This window comes from Ranitomeya imitator, chromosome 3 (genome assembly GCF_032444005.1).
Source record: "Ranitomeya imitator isolate aRanImi1 chromosome 3, aRanImi1.pri, whole genome shotgun sequence".
Taxonomy (NCBI): Eukaryota; Metazoa; Chordata; class Amphibia; order Anura; family Dendrobatidae; genus Ranitomeya; species Ranitomeya imitator.
Genome location: NC_091284.1, coordinates 16,466,527 through 16,490,006, shown reverse-complemented (window position 1 = coordinate 16,490,006; position 23,480 = coordinate 16,466,527). Strand labels below are relative to the sequence as shown.

At 41.1% G+C, this 23,480-nt stretch overlaps 2 protein-coding genes across 13 annotated transcripts in view; one reads left to right on the top strand and one right to left on the bottom strand.

The window, feature by feature from the left end:
• Nucleotides 1–23,480, top strand: part of ZBTB20 (zinc finger and BTB domain containing 20) — a 1,044,548-nt gene that overhangs the window by 803,013 nt on the left and 218,055 nt on the right. The gene's annotated exons all lie outside the window — the stretch shown is intronic.
• LOC138671521 (golgin subfamily A member 6-like protein 25) lies at nt 2,682–4,268 on the bottom strand. Its single transcript, XM_069759696.1, has one exon. It carries the CDS (start codon nt 4,266–4,268, stop codon nt 2,682–2,684), a length of 1,587 nt encoding a protein of 528 aa, XP_069615797.1.

The window sequence follows — 23,480 nt, the reverse complement described above, 5'->3', positions numbered from 1 at the left end:
TTATCTCTAGCCCTGATCGGTGCCAGTATACATAACTTTAAAAGAACAATAGAATCCCATTCAGTTTGGACAGTGGCTGTACCAGTTTTGACTGGTATTAGGCGGGAGGGGGAATGAGGGGTTTTGACAGAGGCTGGGTTTGCAGCACAGAGCCATAAATATTCCTCAGTGAATGTTATTGCCTGGCCTCACATTACAGCGAGATAGGCAGAGGAAACTGCAGCTGAGAGCTCTGTATGTGTAATCGAAGTAATCAGAACGCCTTCCTATTTCCTGACAATGCTTAGTATCAGGCTTAAAGGGAACCTGTCACCGTGTTTGGCCGATACGAGTTGTGGCCACCACCTTTCGTGGCTGATATACAGTATATTCCATAATGCTGTATATCTGCCCCAAACCTGACCTAGAATAACTGAAAAATATATTTTATTATACTCACCTGCGGGGCGGTCCTGTTCCGAGGGGTGTCGCTCTTCTTGATCCGGTGCCTCCCTTCTTCTTGCGATGCCGTCCTCCTTCTTGATTTGTGTTGATGATGCATCCCTGCATCATCCACACAGTCTCCCCGGAATCGCGCTCCTGCGCAGGCGGACTTTTCTATCCTGTTGAGGGCAAAGTAAAGTCCTGCAGTGCACAGGCACTGGGCCTCTCTGACCTCTCCCGACCCCTGCGCACTGCAGTACTTTGCTCTGCCCTCAACAGTGCAGAGAAGTACGCCTGCACAGAAATGCGATGCCGGGGATGATGCAGGGACACGTCATCCACACGAACCAAGACGGAGGACGGTGATCATAAGAAGATGGTAGGTGCCGGTCCAAGAAGAGTGACACCACTCGAACCGGACCGCCCCGCAGGTCGGGCTGGCGGCCGATATACTCCATTATAGAATATACTGTATATCAGCCCTGAAAGGTGATGGCTGTAACTCGTATCTGCCAAACCGGGTGACAGGTTCCATTTAAAGGGAATCTTTCAGTAGGACAAACCTCCTTAAGCCATCTATATGGGCATGTAGTTCATAGAAAATGGAATATAATGATACTTTGATATCTGCGATTCCATGTCTTATTTCAGAGAAATCCACGTTTTTCTTAATATGTAAATGAGCTGTTAAGATCTATGGGTGGGACACAGATCTCTAAGAAAATCTGCTTCCAGAGCGTATTTTATATGAAAGGAGCCGATACCAGTGAGAGACCAGATGTACATCAGGAGCACAGACTGTCAGTCAGTACATGTCTCACCCTCTTACATTTAAAGTAAGCTCAGGAGGCAGATTCTCAGGGAGATCTATGTCCGGCCCATAGATCTTAAAAGCTCATTTACATATTAAGAAAAATGTAGATTTCTCTGGAGAAAGACATCAGATCACAGATATCAAGACACCATTTTCTTCTACTTTCTATGATCTGAACTCTCATATAGACGCTCAGGAGGGCTGATCATTCCCTTTATCATGTGGTGTATATCAGCTTTATGGTGATTCATGGTCTAGTAACATTTATCTACGTTCTCCTAATGTTGATACTCTTTTCTCTACGGTAAATAGTTTACTCTTTATAATCTGTGATCTTCTCATGATTATGTATTGTTACCTTGTGTGCATGGTCCCATCATGATGATACATGACCTCCTCATGTGAGGGTTTATCTCCTCATTTTGTTTCATGAGCTTCTCCTGATGACACATACTTTCCTTTTGGTTACACATGGTCTTCTTGTGAGATTTTTTAGCATGATGGGTTGTCCCTTGATGATGTATGCTCTTCTTGTGATTGGTCTTCTTTTTCAATGGTATATGGACTTCTAATGATGACTCACGTTCTCTTCATGTTGATGCATAATCTTCTAATATTATTGCATAATCTTCTCGTGTTGATACATAGTCTCCTCATGTTGATGCATGGTCCCCTATTTTGATGCGTGGTCTCCTTATGTGGATGCATGATATCCTCATATTGAACCGTGGTCTCTTTATGTTGATCTATGGTTTCTACATGTTGGTGCATCATCTCTTCATAGTATTGCGTGAACTCCTTATGTCGATGCACAGTCTCCCTATGTTGATGCACGGTCTCTGTCACATGTACGCCACTCAGTATATGAAGGCGATAGGAAACATGAGTTCTTGTTGGCGTCCTGGGGAAATCTTACTTCACAGTAGAGATGAGGTATCAGTTTGCAAGCACACAGCTATGACAGTTCTGAGCTGAAATTGAGCATGGGGGTTTTATTCAAGGTTTTTTTCATTACACATAATCAATTCTCTTCATGCAATGTTCCATCAACATATATGAAAGTCACTTCACAGATAACTTCTCTCCACACACATTGTCTTATCCTAAAGCATAACTGTACCTTGCTCATGCAGTGAGGTGGTGGAGGGGGATGAGTCTGGTGCTGTAGCTCTCTCACTTCTATCTAGAGATAATAAAGATGCTCCTGGCTGTTCTGACTGCTTCTGTGATTACAGCAATCACTTCCCAGGAAGAACTGGTCTATACAGCTTGTCTGATTTCAGCCTGACAGGAGACTCTCTAATACACCTTACTCTTGGATCTCCCAGACACAATAACAACTTTCCCAGTATCCCCTGGGGATGAGCTAACCACTCCCTGTCTGCTATAACCATATTAACCTCTATAGTTGCTGGATGATTCTAAATCAACACTGTAGTTTCTATCACATTTCCCTATGTTGCTGTATGTTCTGTTTATGTTGATGTGTGACCTTCTTATGTGGGTGCATGGTCTCCTCATGTTGATGCATGGTTTCATCATGTTGATGCATGGTCTCCTCATGTTGGTGCATGGTCTCCTCATGTTGGTGCATGGTCTCATTATGTTGGTGCATGGTCTCCTCATGGTGCATGGTCTCCTCATGGTGCATGGTCTCCTCATGTTGGTGCATGGTCTCCTCATGGTGCATGGTCTCCTCATGTTGGTGCATGGTCTCCTCATGGTGCATAGTTTCCTCATGTTGGTGCATGATCTCCTTATGTTGGTGAATGGTCTCCCCATGTTGCATGGTCTCCTCATGTTGGTGCATGGTCTCCTCATGTTGGTGCATGGTCTCCTCATGTTGATGCATGGTGTCCTCATGTTGGTGCATGGTGTCCTCATGCTGGTTCATGGTCTCCTCATGTTGATGTATGGTCTCCTCATGTTGGTGCATGATCTCCTCATGTTGGTGCATGGTTTCCTCATGGTGCATGATCTCCTCATGCTGGTGCATGGTCTCCTCATGGTGTATGGTCTCCTCATGTTGGTGCATGGTCTCCTCATGGTGCATGGTCTCCTCATGTTGATGTATGGTCTCCTCATGTTGGTGCATGATCTCCTCATGTTGGTGCATGGTCTCCTCATGGTGCATGGTCTCCTCATGTTGGTGCATGGTCTCCTCATGTTGGTGCATGGTCTCCTTATGTTGGTGCATGGTCTCCTCATGTTGGTGCATGGTCTCCTCATGTTGATGTATGGTCTCCTCATGTTGGTGCATGATCTCCTCATGGTTCATGGTCTCCTCATGTTGATGTATGGTCTCCTCATGTTGGTGCATGATCTCCTCATGTTGGTGCATGGTCTCCTCATGGTGCATGATCTCCTCATGCTGGTGCATGGTCTCCTCATGTTGGTGCATGGTCTCCTCATGTTGGTGCATGGTCTCCTCATGGTGCATGGTCTCCTCATGTTGGTGCATGGTGTCCTCATGGTGCATGGTGTCCTCATGGTGCATGGTCTCCTCATGTTGGTGCATGGTGTCCTCATGGTGCATGGTCTCCTCATGTTGGTGCATGGTCTCCTCATGTTGATGTATGGTCTCCTCATGTTGGTGCATGATCTCCTCATGTTGGTGCATGGTCTCCTCATGGTTCATGGTCTCCTCATGTTGATGTATGGTCTCCTCATGTTGGTGCATGATCTCCTCATGTTGGTGCATGGTCTCCTCATGGTGCATGATCTCCTCATGTTGGTGCATGGTCTCCTCATGGTGTATGGTCTCCTCATGTTGGTGCATGGTCTCCTCATGGTGCATGGTGTCCTCATGTTGGTGCATGGTGTCCTCATGGTGCATGGTGTCCTCATGGTGCATGGTCTCCTCATGTTGGTGCATGGTGTCCTCATGGTGCATGGTGTCCTCATGGTGCATGGTCTCCTCATGTTGTTGCATGCTTTCCTCATGTTGGTGCATGGTCTCCTCATGTTGGTGCATGGTGTCCTCATGGTGCATGGTCTCCTCATGTTGGTGCATGGTGTCCTCATGGTGCATTGTATTGTCATGTTTTGGTTTCCATACTAAAGCATTTTATGTAGAATCCATGGGTCCCAGCTCATCTTCGTCCACGATCTTTCACAGTGAAACCCAACCTCTACCTGCAGATTTTGATCCCCCGACCTTTGAGTTTTGATGGAAGTGACATTTCCGTGTTTTCTGTGGGCATTATAGATGCTGAAAGGTCCAGACAATGGGTGTAATTAGTCATGGCTAATGCTGAGTGACTTTTCCAGCTTCCCGGTACATTTTGGTGATTAGTTGGGGCTGGTGAGGTTGATATTATACTCTTTGCTGCTGTTGTCTTGGTGATGATTACGTGCTCTGGTTATAGCGGTGGGTTATATGGGTGCGGAGTCTCGGTGCTGTGAGTACGTCGAGGCTGAGGAGGCATCCGCTCCAGTCCCTGGCGTTAGGTTCGGTGAATAACTTTGCAAACACTGTGCCTTGCGTGTGTAAGAGTGACTGGCACGTGCCCGCTCGCAGATCACACGGCTCCATCTTTAACCCTGACTTCCTATGTTCTCAACAAAGGAAAAACAGAAAATGCACAAGCTTGCAGATGTCACAACACATCCCGTGTACAGAAACAAAAATCACATTGCTCCATTCATCCCAGCCAATCCCATTATGTCCCCTTCTTGTGTCTCCCACATATCAGCTGTAATCTGTGGGCACAGCCGGCGCTAAGTGTCCAATTTCCCCACAGCACCACCAGGGGGAAAATAGGCATTACACATTCTCAGACTATAACACGGCAGAAATTCCTACAGAACCTCTTAGCAGACAGTGAAATGGAAGTGTGAACATGGCCTCGTTTGAGTATATTCTTTATACCGGCAGCCAACACTAGGGGGAGCTCACTGTATGACCTCAATAATAATCACAGTGCACAATAAGCTCCCCCTAGTGGTGGCCGAAGGCAGACAGGATTGTATCGTCCTGGTTCTCTGTCTGGAAAAAAGAGTTTTGAAATCGAGCAGATTTTTGAAAATTTTCTGGAACTTTGTGGAGTCAAAATTAAAACTGACTTTTCAACTGTGAGCCTTTATGATGGATAATCAATATTTCCCACATGCTCTTCAGGTTTTATGGCCAGACCAGTGCTTCCAGCCCCACCGCCTCCATCGATCTCCTTATTTATGTGAGAGCCCAAGAGCAGAACTCAGAATTATTCCAGCTAAAAGCAGATTTCAGGGTGTCCCAAGGCCAACACGCCTCATACAGAGTGGACAGATGGTTGCATTTCTAAGAGCTCTGGTTGCTGTTATTGAATAGCTACGTCTTCATTTTAAGAGGTTGGATCTTTGAAGATCTAATACTTCATAATTGGCAAAAATCAACCTCGCACAACCGTCTCCTCTCCTGATAGTTTGTTGCAATGGATACAATTGTAGCAAACCTTCAGCTCTAAGTATTAGTCCAGGTTCAAAACGGAGCAATGGCGAAACTGCGGTAAACAGAAGCAGAATGGCGGAATTAGCTGCTATGTAGAGGTAGGCGATCGATTCGCAGGACTTCTGCCAGTTCATAAGAAGATATCCTAACAACACATAATCATCGGATAAGGGACTGGAGTCCAATGTCCCCCCATAAGGTAGTAATACCCCAATAATCAAGAGGCGGAGTACTCCGAATAATATACACGTAGCAAAGCAAAAATTGGAGTAACCATGAACCACCAATATGGTTAAAACAAGAGTAGTAGAAAAAAATAATTAAAACTAGTTATCAAACAGTGTAACAATATATCAAAATAAGGACAAACCAGCAAACCAATCCAAGGTATCAACCAGTTTATGGTATATACTAAAGCCGTACACCCAGTCATCATATGTAGCACAAGAGACTGGTTCATAGGTTGTAAATCTTATCCATAGTAAAGGGGGAAAGAAGACTTGGTGGTGCTCTGCCAGTACTGCCCCGACGCGCGTTTTGCATGCAGCTTTCTCCCCTTGAACCTATGAACCAGTCGTCTCTTGTCTCTACATTTAATGGGACTTTTCTACATATGATGACTGGGTGTACGGGTTTATTATATACCATATACTGCTTGATACCTTGGATTGCTTTGGAGGATCTCTGTCTGATAATCCTCCTTATTTTGACATAGTGTTACACTGTTTGATAACTATTTATAATGTTTTTTTTTTCCTAATAAATATTCTTGTTTTACACTTATTGGTGGTCCATGTTTACTCCGATCTTTTCTTTGGTTTGCTTCTGCCAGTTCAGCAGTCTCTGGCCGCTGGATGGGAGTTTTGTGACTCTCTTACCTCCCGACATTCCTCGCATTATATTTTTATTATCCAGGATTGGTGAGACGTCTTTATTGTGGCGATTCGGACATTACATTACACCATCCCTGGATAATCGAGAGCTGTGCTGAGGATACCGGAGAGTAAGAGCAGCCGGAGACTACTGATCGGGCAGATGGGCTGGGGTCCCGTGGATCGATCTGCCCGTCTACCGCTATGGGGTGGTTTGGGTTTCTGAATGTATCAGAACATGGGAACAAGGCGCGTCATGCTGAACTTCTTCTTCCATCCAAAAAGCGGAACCCAGACGATCGCCGTGAGTGGGTCCTCCTGTGTCTCTAATGCTATTGACCAGTTTTGGATATGAAATCAAATTGTCCTGAAAAGGAGCAGACGAAGCAGGATTCCTGACCGCGGGTGTGAACACAGCCTTAGATCTGGAGAGGTTTTAAGCCTCAGTATATAAAATAATAATTTTCACTGACATGGTGAAAAATTGAAAGTTAAAGTGTATTGGACGTTGGCGGGACTTTACATGGCTACGTGGCTGCGTTACCCTGAGTCTCGATAACCCCATGAAGCAGTTCACTCTTCGACATGAGCGTTCTGCAGGGTTTCCCCGCGCGTTTCCGTAGCATTTTGCTTTGTTGCCGCTTCTCCTTTAAGCAGAGCGGTGTGTACACGTTGCGGCGCTCTATTAGCACATATCACTTACAGATTGTATATCATTTGCTGCAGCGTATAATTACATTATTGCGGGCTGTACGTGCAGAAGTCGCTGCATTGTCAGAGCGTTCCGAGGCTCCGCCGCTGCGTTAGGTGTTATCCCCTCAACACTTAGATGTGTTACACCGAGATCGACAATATAATCATATCTTCCAGTAACATTCCTACCGTAAACTGTGATAAGGGAAACGTACTCACACAGAGCAATTTTCACTGGCCGGGTGTTCAGCGGAGAATAAAGGATATCCCGCTGATGACTATTGCTAGGCTGTCATTTCAGTAAGGGGCTGCGCCGAGGTCCGGAGCCGCCAGACTATTCAAGCTTAACTTTTAAGGGTTTTTCCTCGGGTGCACGTGCCGCCTGCAAAGGACAAAAGTGCATTAATGGGAACTGATCTACGGAATGTCCACACACAATGTAATGTGACATCACCATAGGGCTGATTCCTTAAAAAAATCGCCATCTCTGTGCCGCCAGGATATTCCGTCATTAGCGGCTGCTACACATTTGCATTCTCCTGGAATCCATCCTGCAATGACACCACTGGGATACAATGTCTTAATCTGGCCAACAGTCAAAAATGACATCAAAGCCCGTGTTTCAGCGAAAAGCGTGATGTCATGTGGAGCACTACCCGTCCCACCTGCTCCTGCACCAACAAACCAATGTGTGATTCCCGCCTGATGAGTGTAACGTGTGGGACAATCTTAGGGTGTTGGGTCAAGCGGCTGATTGTAATGGATGAGATGAAAAGCGGAACCGGTCAACAGCCGGATCTGACCCGCAGGCTTCTGGGAGCAGAGAACACCGGCTACGACCCCAAAGGCTTCTGGGAGCAGAGAACACCGGCTCCGACCCCGCAGGCTTCTGGGAGCAGAGAACAATGGCTCTGACCCCACAGGCTTCTGGGAGCAGAGAACACCAGCTCCAACCCCGCAGGCTTCTGGAAGCAGAGAACACCGGCTCTGACCCCGCAGGCTTCTGGGAGCAGAGAACACCAGCTCCTACCCACAGGCTTCTGGGAGCAGAGAACACCGGCTCCAACCCCACAGGCTTCTGGGAGCAGAGAACAATGGCTCTGACCCCACAGGCTTCTGGGAGCATAGAACACAAGCTCCGACCCCGCAGGCTTCTGGGAGCAGAGAACACCGGTTCCGACCCCGCATGCTTCTGGGAGCAGAGAACACCGGCTCCTACCCTGCAGGCTTCTGGGAGCAGAGAACACCGGCTCCGACCCCGCAGGCTTCTGGGAGCAGAGAACACCGGCTCCTACCCCGCAGGCTTCTGGGAGCAGAGAACACCGGCTCCGACCCCGCAGGCTTCTGGGAGCAGAGAACACCGGCTCCGACCCCGCAGGCTTCTGGGAGCAGAGAACACCGGCTCCGACCCCGCAGGCTTCTGGGAGCAGAGAACACCGGCTCCGACCCCGCAGGCTTCTGGGAGCAGAGAACAGCGGCTCCGACCCCGCAGGCTTCTGGGAGCAGAGAACACCGGCTCCAACCCCGCAGGCTTCTGGGAGCAGAGAACACCGGTTCCGACCCCGCATGCTTCTGGGAGCAGAGAACACCGGCTCCTACCCTGCAGGCTTCTGGGAGCAGAGAACACCGGCTCCTACCCCGCAGGCTTCTGGGAGCAGAGAACACCGGCTCCTACCCCGCAGGCTTCTGGGAGCAGAGAACACCGGCTCCGACCCCGCAGGCTTCTGGGAGCAGAGAACATCGGCTCCGACCCCACAGGCTTCTGGGAGCAGAGAACACCAGCTCCTACCCCGCAGGCTTCTGGGAGCAGACAACACCGGCTCCAACCCTGCAGGCTTCTGGGAGCAGAGAACACCGGCTCCGACCCTGCAGGCTTCTGGGAGCAGAGAACATCGGCTCCTACCCCGCAGCCTTCTGGGAGCAGAGAACACCGGCTCCTACCCCGCAGGCTTCTGGGAGCAGAGAACACCAGCTCCTACCCCACAGGCTTCTGGGAGCAGAGAACACCGGCTCCGACCCCGCAGGCTTCTGGGAGCAGAGAACACCGGCTCCGACCCCGCAGGCTTCTGGGAGCAGAGAACAGCGGCTCCGACCCCGCAGGCTTCTGGGAGCAGAGAACACAAGCTCCTACACCACAGGCTTCTGGGAGCAGAGAACACCAGCTCCTACCCCACAGGCTTCTGGGAGCAGAGAACACCGGCTCCTACCCCGCAGGCTTCTGGGAGCAGAGAACACAAGCTCCTACACCACAGGCTTCTGGGAGCAGAGAACACCGGCTCCGACCCCACAGGCTTCTGGGAGCAGAGAACAGCGGCTCTAACCCCGCAGCCTTCTGGGAGCAGAGAACACCGGCTCCTACCCCGCAGGCTTCTGGGAGCAGAGAACACCGGCGCCAACCCCGCAGGCTTCTGGGAGCAGAGAACACCGGCTCCGACCCCGCAGGCTTCTGGGAGCAGAGAACACCGGCTCCTACCCCGCAGGCTTCTGGGAGCAGAGAACACCGGCTCCGACCCCGCAGGCTTCTGGGAGCAGAGAAAATTCTGCTACATTGTAACCTTTCACACAGAGAGCAAAATGAGCAAGTCTTTCCCGTGAAGCACGTCTCAGTGTTGTGCTGCAGAATGAACGCTCCCTAATATTGTCACTTATCTCATACAAGTGTAACAGATGGCAATGACTTCTAAGAGGCAGATAATAATCGGGGTTAACACTTTCCTCACATGAGTCGTGTATGATGCTGGCGGGGCATGAAGAGAAGTAACAAGTGCCAAAATGTATAACAGAGAATGGGAGGACATCGATTATTTATATGTATACTTATATCCTTACAAATGGATGGCGATAATATCACACACACTTATATCCTTATACATGGGGGCAGTATTGTAGTAGTTATATTCTTGTACATAGGAGCAGTATTATAGTAGTTATATTCTTGTACATAGAAGCAGTATTATAGTAGTTATATTCCTGTACATAGGGGCAGTATTATAGTAGTTATATTCTTGTACATAGGAGCAGCATTATAGTAGTTATATTCTTGCACATAGGAGCAGTATTATAGTAGTTATATTCTTGTACATAGGAGCAGTATTATAGTAGTTATATTCTTGTACATAGGAGCAGTATTATAGTAGTTATATTCTTGTACATAGGGGCAGTATTATAGTAGTTATATTCTTGTACATAGGGGCATTATTACAGTAGTTATATTCTTGTACATAGGAGCAGTATTATAGTAGTTATATTCTTGTACATAGGAGCAGTATTATAGTAGTTATATTCTTGTACATAGGAGCAGTATTATAGTAGTTATATTCTTGTACATAGGAGCACTATTATAGTAGTTATATTCTTGTACATAGGAGCAGTATTATAGTAGTTATATTCTTGTACATAGGAGCAGTATTATAGTAGTTATATTCTTGTACATAGGGGCAGTATTACAGTAGTTATATTCTTGTACATAGGAGCAGCATTATAGTAGTTATATTCTTGCACATAGGAGCAGTATTATAGTAGTTATATTCTTGTACATAGGAGCAGTATTATAGTAGTTATATTCTTGTATATAGGAGCAGTATTATAGTAGTTATATTCTTGTACATAGGAGCAGTATTATAGTAGTTATATTCTTGTACATAGGGGCAGTATTACAGTAGTTATATTCTTGTACATAGGAGCAGTATTATAGTAGTTATATTCTTGTACATAGGGGCAGTATTATAGTAGTTATATTCTTGTACATAGGGGCAGTATTACAGTAGTTATATTCTTGTACATAGGAGCAGTATTATAGTAGTTATATTCTTGTACATAGGGGCAGTATTACAGTAGTTATATTCTTGTACATAGGAGCAGCATTATAGTAGTTATATTCTTGCACATAGGAGCAGTAGTATAGTAGTTATATTCTTGTACATAGGGGCAATATTACAGTAGTTATATTCTTGTACATAGGAGCAGTATTGTAGTAGTTATATTCTTGTACATAGGAGCAGTATTATAGTAGTTATATTCTTGTACATAGGAGCAGTATTGTAGTAGTTATATTCTTGTACATAGGGGCAGTATTACAGTAGTTATATTCTTGTACATAGGGGCAGTATTATAGTAGTTATATTCTTGTACATAGAGGCAGTATTACAGTAGTTATATTCTTGTACATAGGAGCAGTATTATAGTAGTTATATTCTTGTACATAGGAGCAGTATTATAGTAGTTATATTCTTGCACATAGGAGCAGTATTAAAGTAGTTATATTCTTGTACATAGAGGGCATTATTATAGTAGTTATATTCTTCTACATAGGAGCAGTATTATAGTAGTTATATTCTTGTACATAGGAGCAGTATTATAGTAGTTATATTCTTGTACATAGGGGCAGTATTACAGTAGTTATATTCTTGTACATAGGGGCAGTATTATAGTAGTTATATTCTTGCACATAGGAGCAGTATTAAAGTAGTTATATTCTTGTACATAGAGGGCATTATTATAGTAGTTATATTCTTGTACATAGGAGCAGTATTATAGTAGTTATATTCTTGTATATAGGAGCAGTATTATAGTAGTTATATTCTTGCACATAGGAGCAGTATTAAAATAGTTATATTCTTGTACATAGAGGGCATTATTATAGTAGTTATATTCTTGTACATAGGAGCAGTATTATAGTAGTTATATTCTTGTACATAGGAGCAGTATTATAGTAGTTATATTCTTGTACATAGGAGCAGTATTATAGTAGTTATATTCTTGTACATAGGGGCAGTATTACAGTAGTTATATTCTTGTACATAGGGGCAGTATTATAGTAGTTATATTCTTGTACATAGGAGCAGTATTATAGTAGTTATATTCTTGCACATAGGAGCAGTATTAAAGTAGTTATATTCTTGTACATAGAGGGCATTATTATAGTAGTTATATTCTTGTACATAGGAGCAGTATTATAGTAGTTATATTCTTGTACATAGGAGCAGTATTATAGTAGTTATATTCTTGCACATAGGAGCAGTATTAAAGTAGTTATATTCTTGTACATAGAGGGCATTATTATAGTAGTTATATTCTTGTACATAGGAGCAGTATTATAGTAGTTATATTCTTGTACATAGGAGCAGTATTATAGTAGTTATATTCTTGTACATAGGAGCACTATTATAGTAGTTATATTCTTGTACATAGGGGCAGTATTACAGTAGTTATATTCTTGTACATAGGGGCAGTATTATAGTAGTTATATTCTTGTACATAGGAGCAGTATTATAGTAGTTATATTCTTGTACATAGGGGCAGTATTACAGTAGTTATATTCTTGTACATAGGGGCAGTATTATAGTAGTTATATTCTTGCACATAGGAGCAGTATTAAAGTAGTTATATTCTTGTACATAGAGGGCATTATTATAGTAGTTATATTCTTGTACATAGGAGCAGTATTATAGTAGTTATATTCTTGTATATAGGAGCAGTATTATAGTAGTTATATTCTTGCACATAGGAGCAGTATTAAAATAGTTATATTCTTGTACATAGAGGGCATTATTATAGTAGTTATATTCTTGTACATAGGAGCAGTATTATAGTAGTTATATTCTTGTACATAGGAGCAGTATTATAGTAGTTATATTCTTGTACATAGGAGCAGTATTATAGTAGTTATATTCTTGTACATAGGGGCAGTATTACAGTAGTTATATTCTTGTACATAGGGGCAGTATTATAGTAGTTATATTCTTGTACATAGGAGCAGTATTATAGTAGTTATATTCTTGCACATAGGAGCAGTATTAAAGTAGTTATATTCTTGTACATAGAGGGCATTATTATAGTAGTTATATTCTTGTACATAGGAGCAGTATTATAGTAGTTATATTCTTGTACATAGGAGCAGTATTATAGTAGTTATATTCTTGCACATAGGAGCAGTATTAAAGTAGTTATATTCTTGTACATAGAGGGCATTATTATAGTAGTTATATTCTTGTACATAGGAGCAGTATTATAGTAGTTATATTCTTGTACATAGGAGCAGTATTATAGTAGTTATATTCTTGTACATAGGAGCACTATTATAGTAGTTATATTCTTGTACATAGGGGCAGTATTACAGTAGTTATATTCTTGTACATAGGGGCAGTATTATAGTAGTTATATTCTTGTACATAGGAGCAGTATTATAGTAGTTATATTCTTGCACATAGGAGCAGTATTAAAGTAGTTATATTCTTGTACATAGAGGGCATTATTATAGTAGTTATATTCTTGTACATAGGAGCAGTATTATAGTAGTTATATTCTTGTATATAGGAGCAGTATTATAGTAGTTATATTCTTGCACATAGGAGCAGTATTAAAGTAGTTATATTCTTGTACATAGAGGGCATTATTATAGTAGTTATATTCTTGTACATAGGAGCAGTATTATAGTAGTTATATTCTTGTACATAGGAGCAGTATTATAGTAGTTATATTCTTGTACATAGGAGCAGTATTATAGTAGTTATATTCTTGTACATAGGAGCAGTATTATAGTAGTTATATTCTTGTACATAGGGGCAGTATTACAGTAGTTATATTCTTGTACATAGGGGCAGTATTATAGTAGTTATATTCTTGTACATAGGAGCAGTATTATAGTAGTTATATTCTTGCACATAGGAGCAGTATTAAAGTAGTTATATTCTTGTACATAGAGGGCATTATTATAGTAGTTATATTCTTGTACATAGGAGCAGTATTATAGTAGTTATATTCTTGTACATAGGAGCAGTATTATAGTAGTTATATTCTTGTACATAGGAGCACTATTATAGTAGTTATATTCTTGTACATAGGGGCAGTATTACAGTAGTTATATTCTTGTACATAGGGGCAGTATTATAGTAGTTATATTCTTGTACATAGGAGCAGTATTATAGTAGTTATATTCTTGCACATAGGAGCAGTATTAAAGTAGCTATATTCTTGTACATAGAGGGCATTATTATAGTAGTTATATTCTTGTACATAGGAGCAGTATTATAGTAGTTATATTCTTGTATATAGGAGCAGTATTATAGTAGTTATATTCTTGCACATAGGAGCAGTATTAAAGTAGTTATATTCTTGTACATAGAGGGCATTATTATAGTAGTTATATTCTTGTACATAGGAGCAGTATTATAGTAGTTATATTCTTGTACATAGGAGCAGTATTATAGTAGTTATATTCTTGTACATAGGAGCAGTATTATAGTAGTTATATTCTTGTACATAGGGGCAGTATTACAGTAGTTATATTCTTGTACATAGGGGCAGTATTATAGTAGTTATATTCTTGTACATAGGAGCAGTATTATAGTAGTTATATTCTTGCACATAGGAGCAGTATTAAAGTAGTTATATTCTTGTACATAGAGGGCATTATTATAGTAGTTATATTCTTGTACATAGGAGCAGTATTATAGTAGTTATATTCTTGTACATAGGAGCAGTATTATAGTAGTTATATTCTTGCACATAGGAGCAGTATTAAAGTAGTTATATTCTGGTACATAGAGGGCATTATTATAGTAGTTATATTCTTGTACATAGGAGCAGTATTATAGTAGTTATATTCTTGTACATAGGAGCAGTATTATAGTAGTTATATTCTTGTACATAGGAGCAGTATTATAGTAGTTATATTCTTGTACATAGGGGCAGTATTACAGTAGTTATATTCTTGTACATAGGGGCAGTATTATAGTACTTATATTCTTGTACATAGGAGCAGTATTATAGTAGTTATATTCTTGCACATAGGAGCAGTATTAAAGTAGTTATATTCTTGTACATAGAGGGCATTATTATAGTAGTTATATTCTTGTACATAGGAGCAGTATTATAGTAGTTATATTCTTGTACATAGGAGCAGTATTATAGTAGTTATATTCTTGTACATAGGGGACAGTATTATAGTAGTTATATTCTTGTACATAGGGGCATTATTATAGTAGTTATATTCTTGTACATAGGGGCAGTATAATAGTAGTTATATTCTTGTACATAGGAGCAGTATTATAGTAGTTATATTCTTGTACATAGGAGCAGTATTATTGTAGTTATATTCTTGTACATAGGAGCAGTATTATAGTAGTTATATTCTTGTACATAGGAGCAGTACTATAGTAGTTATATTCTTGTACATAGGGGCAGTACTATAGTAGTTATATTCTTGTACATAGGGGCAGTATTATAGTAGTTATATTCTTGTACATAGGGGCAGTACTATAGTAGTTATATTCTTGTACATAGGGGCAGTATTATAGTAGTTATATTCTTGCACATAGGAGCAGTATTATAGTAGTTATATTCTTGTACATAGGGGCAATATTATAGTAGTTATATTCTTGTACATAGGGGCAGTATTATAGTAGTTATATTCTTGCACATAGGAGCAGTATTATAGTAGTTATATTCTTGTACATAGGAGCAGTATTATAGTAGTTATATTCTTGCACATAGGAGCAGTATTATAGTAGTTATATTCTTGTACATAGGAGCAGTATTATAGTAGTTATATTCTTGTACATAGGGGCAGTATTATAGTAGTTATATTCTTGTACATAGGAGCAGTATTATAGTAGTTATATTCTTGTACATAGGGGCAGTATTATAGTAGTTATATTCTTGTACATAGGGGCAGTATTATAGTAGTTATATTCTTGTACATAGGAGCAGTATTATAGTAGTTATATTCTTGTACATAGGGGCAGTATTATAGTAGTTATATTCTTGTACATAGGAGCAGTATTATAGTAGTTATTTTCTTGTACATAGGGGCAGTATTATAGTAGTTATATTCTTGTACATAGGAGCAGTATTATAGTAGTTATATTCTTGTACATAGGAGCAGTATTATAGTAGTTATATTCTTGTACATAGGGGCAGTATTATAGTAGTTATATTCTTGTAGATAGGAGCAGTATTATAGTAATTATATTCTTTTACATAGGAGCAGTATTATAGTAGTTATATTCTTGTACATAGGGGACAGTATTATAGTAGTTATATTCATGTACATAGGAGCAGTATTATAGTAGTTATATTCCTGTACATAGGGAGCAGTATTATAGTAGATATATTCTTGTACATAGGAGCAGTATTATAGTAGTTATATTCTTGTACATAGGAGCAGTATTATAGTAGTTATTTTCTTGTACATAGGGGCAGTATTATAGTAGTTATATTCTTGTACATAGGAGCAGTATTATAGTAGTTATTTTCTTGTACATAGGGGCAGTATTATAGTAGTTATATTCTTGTACATAGGAGCAGTATTATAGTAGTTATTTTCTTGTACATAGGAGCAGTATTATAGTAGTTATATTCTTGTAGATAGGAGCAGTATTATAGTAATTATATTCTTTTACATAGGAGCAGTATTATAGTAGTTATATTCTTGTACATAGGGGACAGTATTATAGTAGTTATATTCATGTACATAGGAGCAGTATTATAGTAGTTATATTCCTGTACATAGGGAGCAGTATTATAGTAGATATATTCTTGTACATAGGAGCAGTATTATAGTAGTTATAGTCATGTACATAGGAGCAGTATTATAGTAGTTATATTCTTGTATATAGGAGCAGTATTATAGTAGTTATATTCTTGTACATAGGACAGTATTATAGTAGTTATATTCTTGTACATAGGGGCAGTATTATAGTAGTTACATTCTTGTACATAGGGGCAGTATTATAGTAGTTATATTCTTGTATATAGGAGCAGTATTATAGTAGTTATATTCTTGTACATAGGAGCAGTATTATAGTAATTATATTCTTTTACATAGGAGCAGTATTATAGTAGTTATATTCTTGTACATAGGGGACAGTATTATAGTAGTTATATTCATGTACATAGGAGCAGTATTATAGTAGTTATATTCCTGTACATAGGGAGCAGTATTATAGTAGATATATTCTTGTACATAGGAGCAGTATTATAGTAGTTATAGTCTTGTACATAGGAGCAGTATTATAGTAGTTATATTCTTGTATATAGGAGCAGTATTATAGTAGTTATATTCTTGTACATAGGACAGTATTATAGTAGTTATATTCTTGTACATGGGGACAGTATTATAGTAGTTATATTCTTGTACATAGGAGCAGTATTATAGTAGTTATATTCTTGTACATAGGAGCAGTATTATAGTAGTTATATTCTTGTACATAGGGGCAGTATTATAGTAGTTATATTCCTGTACATAGGGGCAGTATTATAGTAGTTACATTCTTGTACATAGGGGGCAGTATTATAGTAGTTATATTCTTGTACATAGGAGCAGTATTATAGTAGTTATATTCTTGTACATAGGAGCAGTATTATAGTAGTTATATTCTTGTACATAGGAGCAGTATTATAGTAGTTATATTCTTGTACATAGGACAGTATTATAGTAGTTATATTCCTGTACATAGGAGCAGTATTATAGTAGTTATATTCTTGTACATAGGGGCAGTATTATAGTAGTTACATTCTTGTACATAGGGGCAGTATTATAGTAGTTATATTCTTGTACATAGGGACAGTATTATAGTAGTTATATTCTTGTACATAGGAGCAGTATTATAGTAGTTATATTCTTGTACATAGGAGCAGTATTATAGTAGTTATATTCTTGTACATAGGAGCAGTATTATAGTAATTATACTCTTGCTTGTTCTTGGGGATATACAGTAAATATATCCTTGTCTGGATAGTATAGTTATGAAAGAGCAGCTATTCCTATCGTATCGCAGTGGTTGATGTCTGCTTCAGTCTGCAATGTTTAATTCTTGCTTTGACAATAGCAGCTTATGTCGGGTTCTTTTTACATTGGCGGTAGTTTTTTCATGAGGCTGTGTATAAGGCCACGTTCACACGGTCAGTATTCGGTTAGTATTTTACATCAGTATTTATAAGAGATTATCAGGAGAGGAACAATCAGGAAAAGTCTAATAGAAACACGTCACCTCTTCTGTATTTATCACCCACTCCTGGTTGTCGCTTACAAATACTGAACATGTGAATGTGGCCTAAGGAGCAGCTTCAGTTATGTGGCTTCATGTCCCGGATTGTAAGTCCAGCTCGCTGTCTTTCAGCCATTTTTAGAGTCACAGTTTCTCTTTATACTTGTATACAAATTGCAGCAGCTTGACAGATGTGAGCCGCGCACATTGTGGTCTATGATCGCAGACTTGGGACCTACAACTACAAGTCCAGCAGGTGGGGATTTTGGCACCAGTTGTGATCAGGTAGCACAGCGCCACCAGATGGTTACGTGTGATTCTGCAATCATGGTGTTGTGCATGTGTAGCCCTGTTGTCTGGTACTTATACCCGAACTTTCAAGGCTTTGGGACAAGGAGTAAATACTTAGGATAGTCAAGGTCTTGGACTTTTCTGGGGTTTCGCCACTAATCTCCACATTATATAAATCCTCGTTGCGTGGAATAATCATTGCAGTCAGTGACTCTGAGCCGTTGAGTGAGTGGCGCTGTCACCGATGAGCTGTGTCCTTCCCGCTATTGCCCCTATTTCTAAGTTCCCATTTCCCCATATTTCCTTTCAGCTTCATCGTATTTGAAAGCATCAAAATATGAAATATTGTTTCCTGCGGTTCCCTTCTCGCTTTTGCTTTGTTGCGAACATTGCCATATGTTTTTTGTGACCAATATGCTCTGTTTTGTTGTGTTTTCTGTCCATGCATTTTTAATTAATTTGGATCTTTTTGCTGAGCAGACAATGGAAACGTTTCTTTTGCAGAAGCAAAATATCTGCTCCGTATATTATTTTATGTACTGATCGGGGTTTGCCTTATCGTCTAGGTTTTCTGGTTATGGGGATGCACCAGTCACCGGCTCCTCAATCACAAGGTATATAAATTAAAGTCAAATGTCTAACATTGGAGAAACTTGTGAACAGACACTTGTCGCTGCATTCACCTTCCGGAAAAGATCTTCCCAAAAATGAGCTTTGGCTTTAATTGGAGAACTTCTCGGATGGAGACATTTAAAGCGATTTTCGTTTTTGCTCATTCTTTTTGCATTAATCTGGTCTTCTGAATTGATCTGATTGTGGGGAGCCACTTCTGTAATTGTCCTCTCAGTAATGAAGCCCTTCTCTTTTCAAGTTTTTTTTAGAAGGTTCCTCCAGCAATCATTTCCAGGTGCCCAAGCAAGGAGGTTAACACATAGGACAACAAAGACAAAGCATTCAGTAGATCGTGGTGTGAAGTTGTTCCCACTTAGTAAGAGATCCAACCGTGGCCCTCAATGAACCACCTCACCCTCTATAGCTTCCATTAAGAGAAATAGGAAGATGCATCGTCTTCACTTGGGAATGGTCTACACTAGAATGGTGTGTGGTCTTCACTTGGGATTGGTCTACACGAGAATGGTGTGTGGTCTTTACTTGGGAATGGTGTACACTAGAATGGTGTGTGGTCTTCACTTGGGATTGGTCTACACTAGAATGGTGTGTGGTCTTCACTTGGGAATGGTCTACACTAGAATGGTGTGTGGTCTTCACTTGGGAATGGTCTTCGATAGAATGGTGTGTGTGTGGTCTTCACTTGGGAATGGTCTACACTAGAATGCTGTGTGGTCTTCACTTGGGAATGGTCTACACTAGAAGGGTGTGTGGTCTTCACTTGGGAATGGTCTTCGATAGAATGGTGTGTGTGTGGTCTTCACTTGGGAATGGTCTACACTAGAATGCTGTGTGGTCTTCACTTGGGAATGGTCTACACTAGAATGGTGTGTGGTCTTCACTTGGGAATGGTCTTCGATAGAATGGTGTGTGTGTGGTCTTCACTTGGGAATGGTCTACACTAGAATGCTGTGTGGTCTTCACTTGGGAATGGTCTACACTAGAATGGTGTGTGGTCTTCACTTGGGAATGGTCTTCGATAGAATGGTGTGTGTGTGTGGTCTTCACTTGGTAATGGTCTACACTAGAATGCTGTGTGGTCTTCACTTGGTAATGGTCTACACTAGAATGCTGTGTGGTCTTCACTTGGGAATGGTCTACACTAGAATGGTGTGTGGTCTTCACTTGGGAATGGTCTACACTAGAATGGTGTGTGGTCTTCACTTGGGAATGGTCTTTGATAGAATGGTGTGTGTGTGGTCTTCCCTTGGGAATGGTCTACACTAGAATGCTGTGTGGTCTTCACTTTGGAATGATCTATACTAGAATGGTGTGTGGTCTTCACTAGGGAATGGTCTACACTAGAATGGTGTGTGTGGTCTTCACTCGGGAATGGTCTACGCTAGAGTGGTGGGTGTGGTCTTCACTTGGGATTGGTCTACACTAGAATGGCGTGTGGTCTTCACTTGGGAATGGCCTGCACAAGAATGGTGTGTGTGGTTTTCGCTTCGGAATGGTCTGCACTAGAATGGTGTTTGTGGTCTTCACTTGGGAATGGTCTACACTAGAATGGTGTGTGTGGTCTTTACTTGGGAATGGTCTACACTGGAATGGTTTTTGTGGTCTTCACTTGGGAATGGTCTGCACTAGAATGGTGTGTGTGGTCTTCACTTGGGGATGGTCTACACTAGAATGGTGTGTGTGTGTGGTCTTCACTTGGGAATGGTCTACACTAGAATGGCGTGTGGTCTTCACTTGGGAATGGTCTGCACTAGAATGGTGTGTGGTCTTCATTTGGAAATGGTCTACGCTAGAATGGTGTATGTGGTCCTCACTTGGGAGAGTGGTCTACACTAGAATGGTCTGTGTTGGTCTTATCTCATGATCATTTACTTCTCTGAAGCTGGTAGTGGGTGGACATGGCTTTTAAGTGCTCACAACTTCACATTCTTCCTTCTGGAAGACCTATATCATGAGTTGTACGTGTCCGCGGACTTCACGGAGCAGAGTGGACCAGGGAAACACAATTTGATGACTGTCTTCTCCCATCACTCACTATAATTTGTCTTGCTCTTGCCATTTGCTGGCCTCTACTTTTACTCCAGAACTTGCTCTCAAATGGTGACGTATAGACCTCCTGACCTGCTCGGGAGCTGTTATGTAACCTCTCACCAATATTACATAATACTGAGGTTTTACTATATAATGCCAAGTCTCCTCGCCCTGAACGTCTCGGCACTTGTAACTTCAGCTGCTAGTTCTTCATAGGACTATGGTTGCAGTGAATATTACATAGAATGAAGAGAATTTAAGTCTTTAAATAAAAAAGGAAATTTTTGTTCTTTTTAGAATATTATTTTGAGTTCAAGCTATAAGTCGATAAACAATTATTTTTTTGCAGTCATCAGTGAATGTAGATGGTGCACAGAGCAGATAACTCTCTCCTCCTCAGCGGCAGCTTGTTGTGTTGGGCGTCACTGTCCATCGTTAGGTGATGAGCGTCCTCCTGCCTGATGGCGTTCACTGTGCATCCGGTAATTGTGAAGAGCCATGCATGGACGTTGTCGGCTCCACAAGCCTCAGACAGATGCCTGGCTCCCAGCTGGGAACAAAATGGTAAAGTAGAACCTAGAATTAATCTGATTACATGGTAGACGGCTACACGTGGGGCTCCACAAATGGACCAGCGATAAAGGCAGGAGGTGCAGGCTGTGATTAAAGTGACAAGTTTGGGGAGGATCTCAAGGATGCATCACATCCGTGTAATAAAGTTAACGGGTGACATTCTCACACTAATGACCCGACTGGAAAATGACAAGTCACTTCATCCAGGTCACATGAGGGAATGCAGAGTATGTCACATAAGGCCGGGGAGATCACGAATGGAGAACAGCAATACGGCTTATATGTGATATACAAGCGCTTCTCCCTAAATGAGAATATCATCAAAAAGTGAATCTCATATATTCTATAGACTTATTACACACAGAGTGATCTATTTCACGTGTTTATTTCTGTTAATGTTGATGATTATGGCTTACAGCCAATGAAGACCCAAAAGTCATTATCTCAGTAAATTAGAATACTTTATAACACCAGCTTGAAACATAATTTTAAAATCCGAAATGTCCTACTGAAATGTCTGTTCAGTAAATGCACTCAGTACTTGGTCGGGGCTCCTTTTGTATCAGTCACTGTGTGCATACATTACATTTCTGATCCTGAGTTACATCCTGTATTATTCTCCAGAGCTGCACTCACTATTCTGCTGGTGCAGTCACTGTGTACATACATTACATTACTGATCCTGAGTTACATTCTCTATTATACCCCAGAGCTGCACTCACTATTCTGCTGGTGCAGTCACTGTGTACATACATTACATTTCTGATCCTGAGTTACATCCTGTATTATTCTCCAGAGCTGCACTCACTATTCTGCTGGTGCAGTCACTGTGTACATACATTACATTACTGATCCTGAGTTACATTCTGTATTATACCCCAGAGCTGCACTCACTATTCTGCTGGTGCAGTCACTGTGTACATACATTACATTACTGATCCTGAGTTACCTCCTGTATTATACCCCAGAGCTGCACTCACTATTCTGCTGGTGCAGTCACTGTGTACATACATTACATTACTGATCCTGAGTTACTTCCTGTATTATACCCCAGAGCTGCACTCACTATTCTGCTGGTGCAGTCACTGTGTACATACATTACATTACTGATCCTGAGTTACATTCTGTATTATACCCCAGAGCTGCACTCACTATTCTGCTGGTGCAGTCACTGTGTACATACATTACATTTCTGATCCTGAGTTACATCCTGTATTATTCTCCAGAGCTGCACTCACTATTCTGCTGGTGCAGTCACTGTGTACATACATTACATTACTGATCCTGAGTTACATTCTGTATTATACCCCAGAGCTGCACTCACTATTCTGCTGGTGCAGTCACTGTGTACATACATTACATTACTAATCCTGAGTTACATCCTGTATTATACCCCAGAGCTACACTCACTATTCTGCTGGTGCAGTCACTATGTACATACATTACATTCCTGATCCTGAGTTACACCCTGTATTATACCCCAGAGCTGCACTCACTATTCTGCTGGTGCAGTCACTGTGTACATACATTACTGATCCTGAGTTACATCCTGTATTATACCCCAGAGCTGCACTCACTATTCTGCTGGTGCAGTCACTGTGTACATACATTACATTACTGATCCTGAGTTACATCCTGTATTATACTCCAGAGCTGCACTCACTATTCTGCTGATGCAGTCACTGTGTACATACATTACATTACTAATCCTGAGTTACATCCTGTATTATACT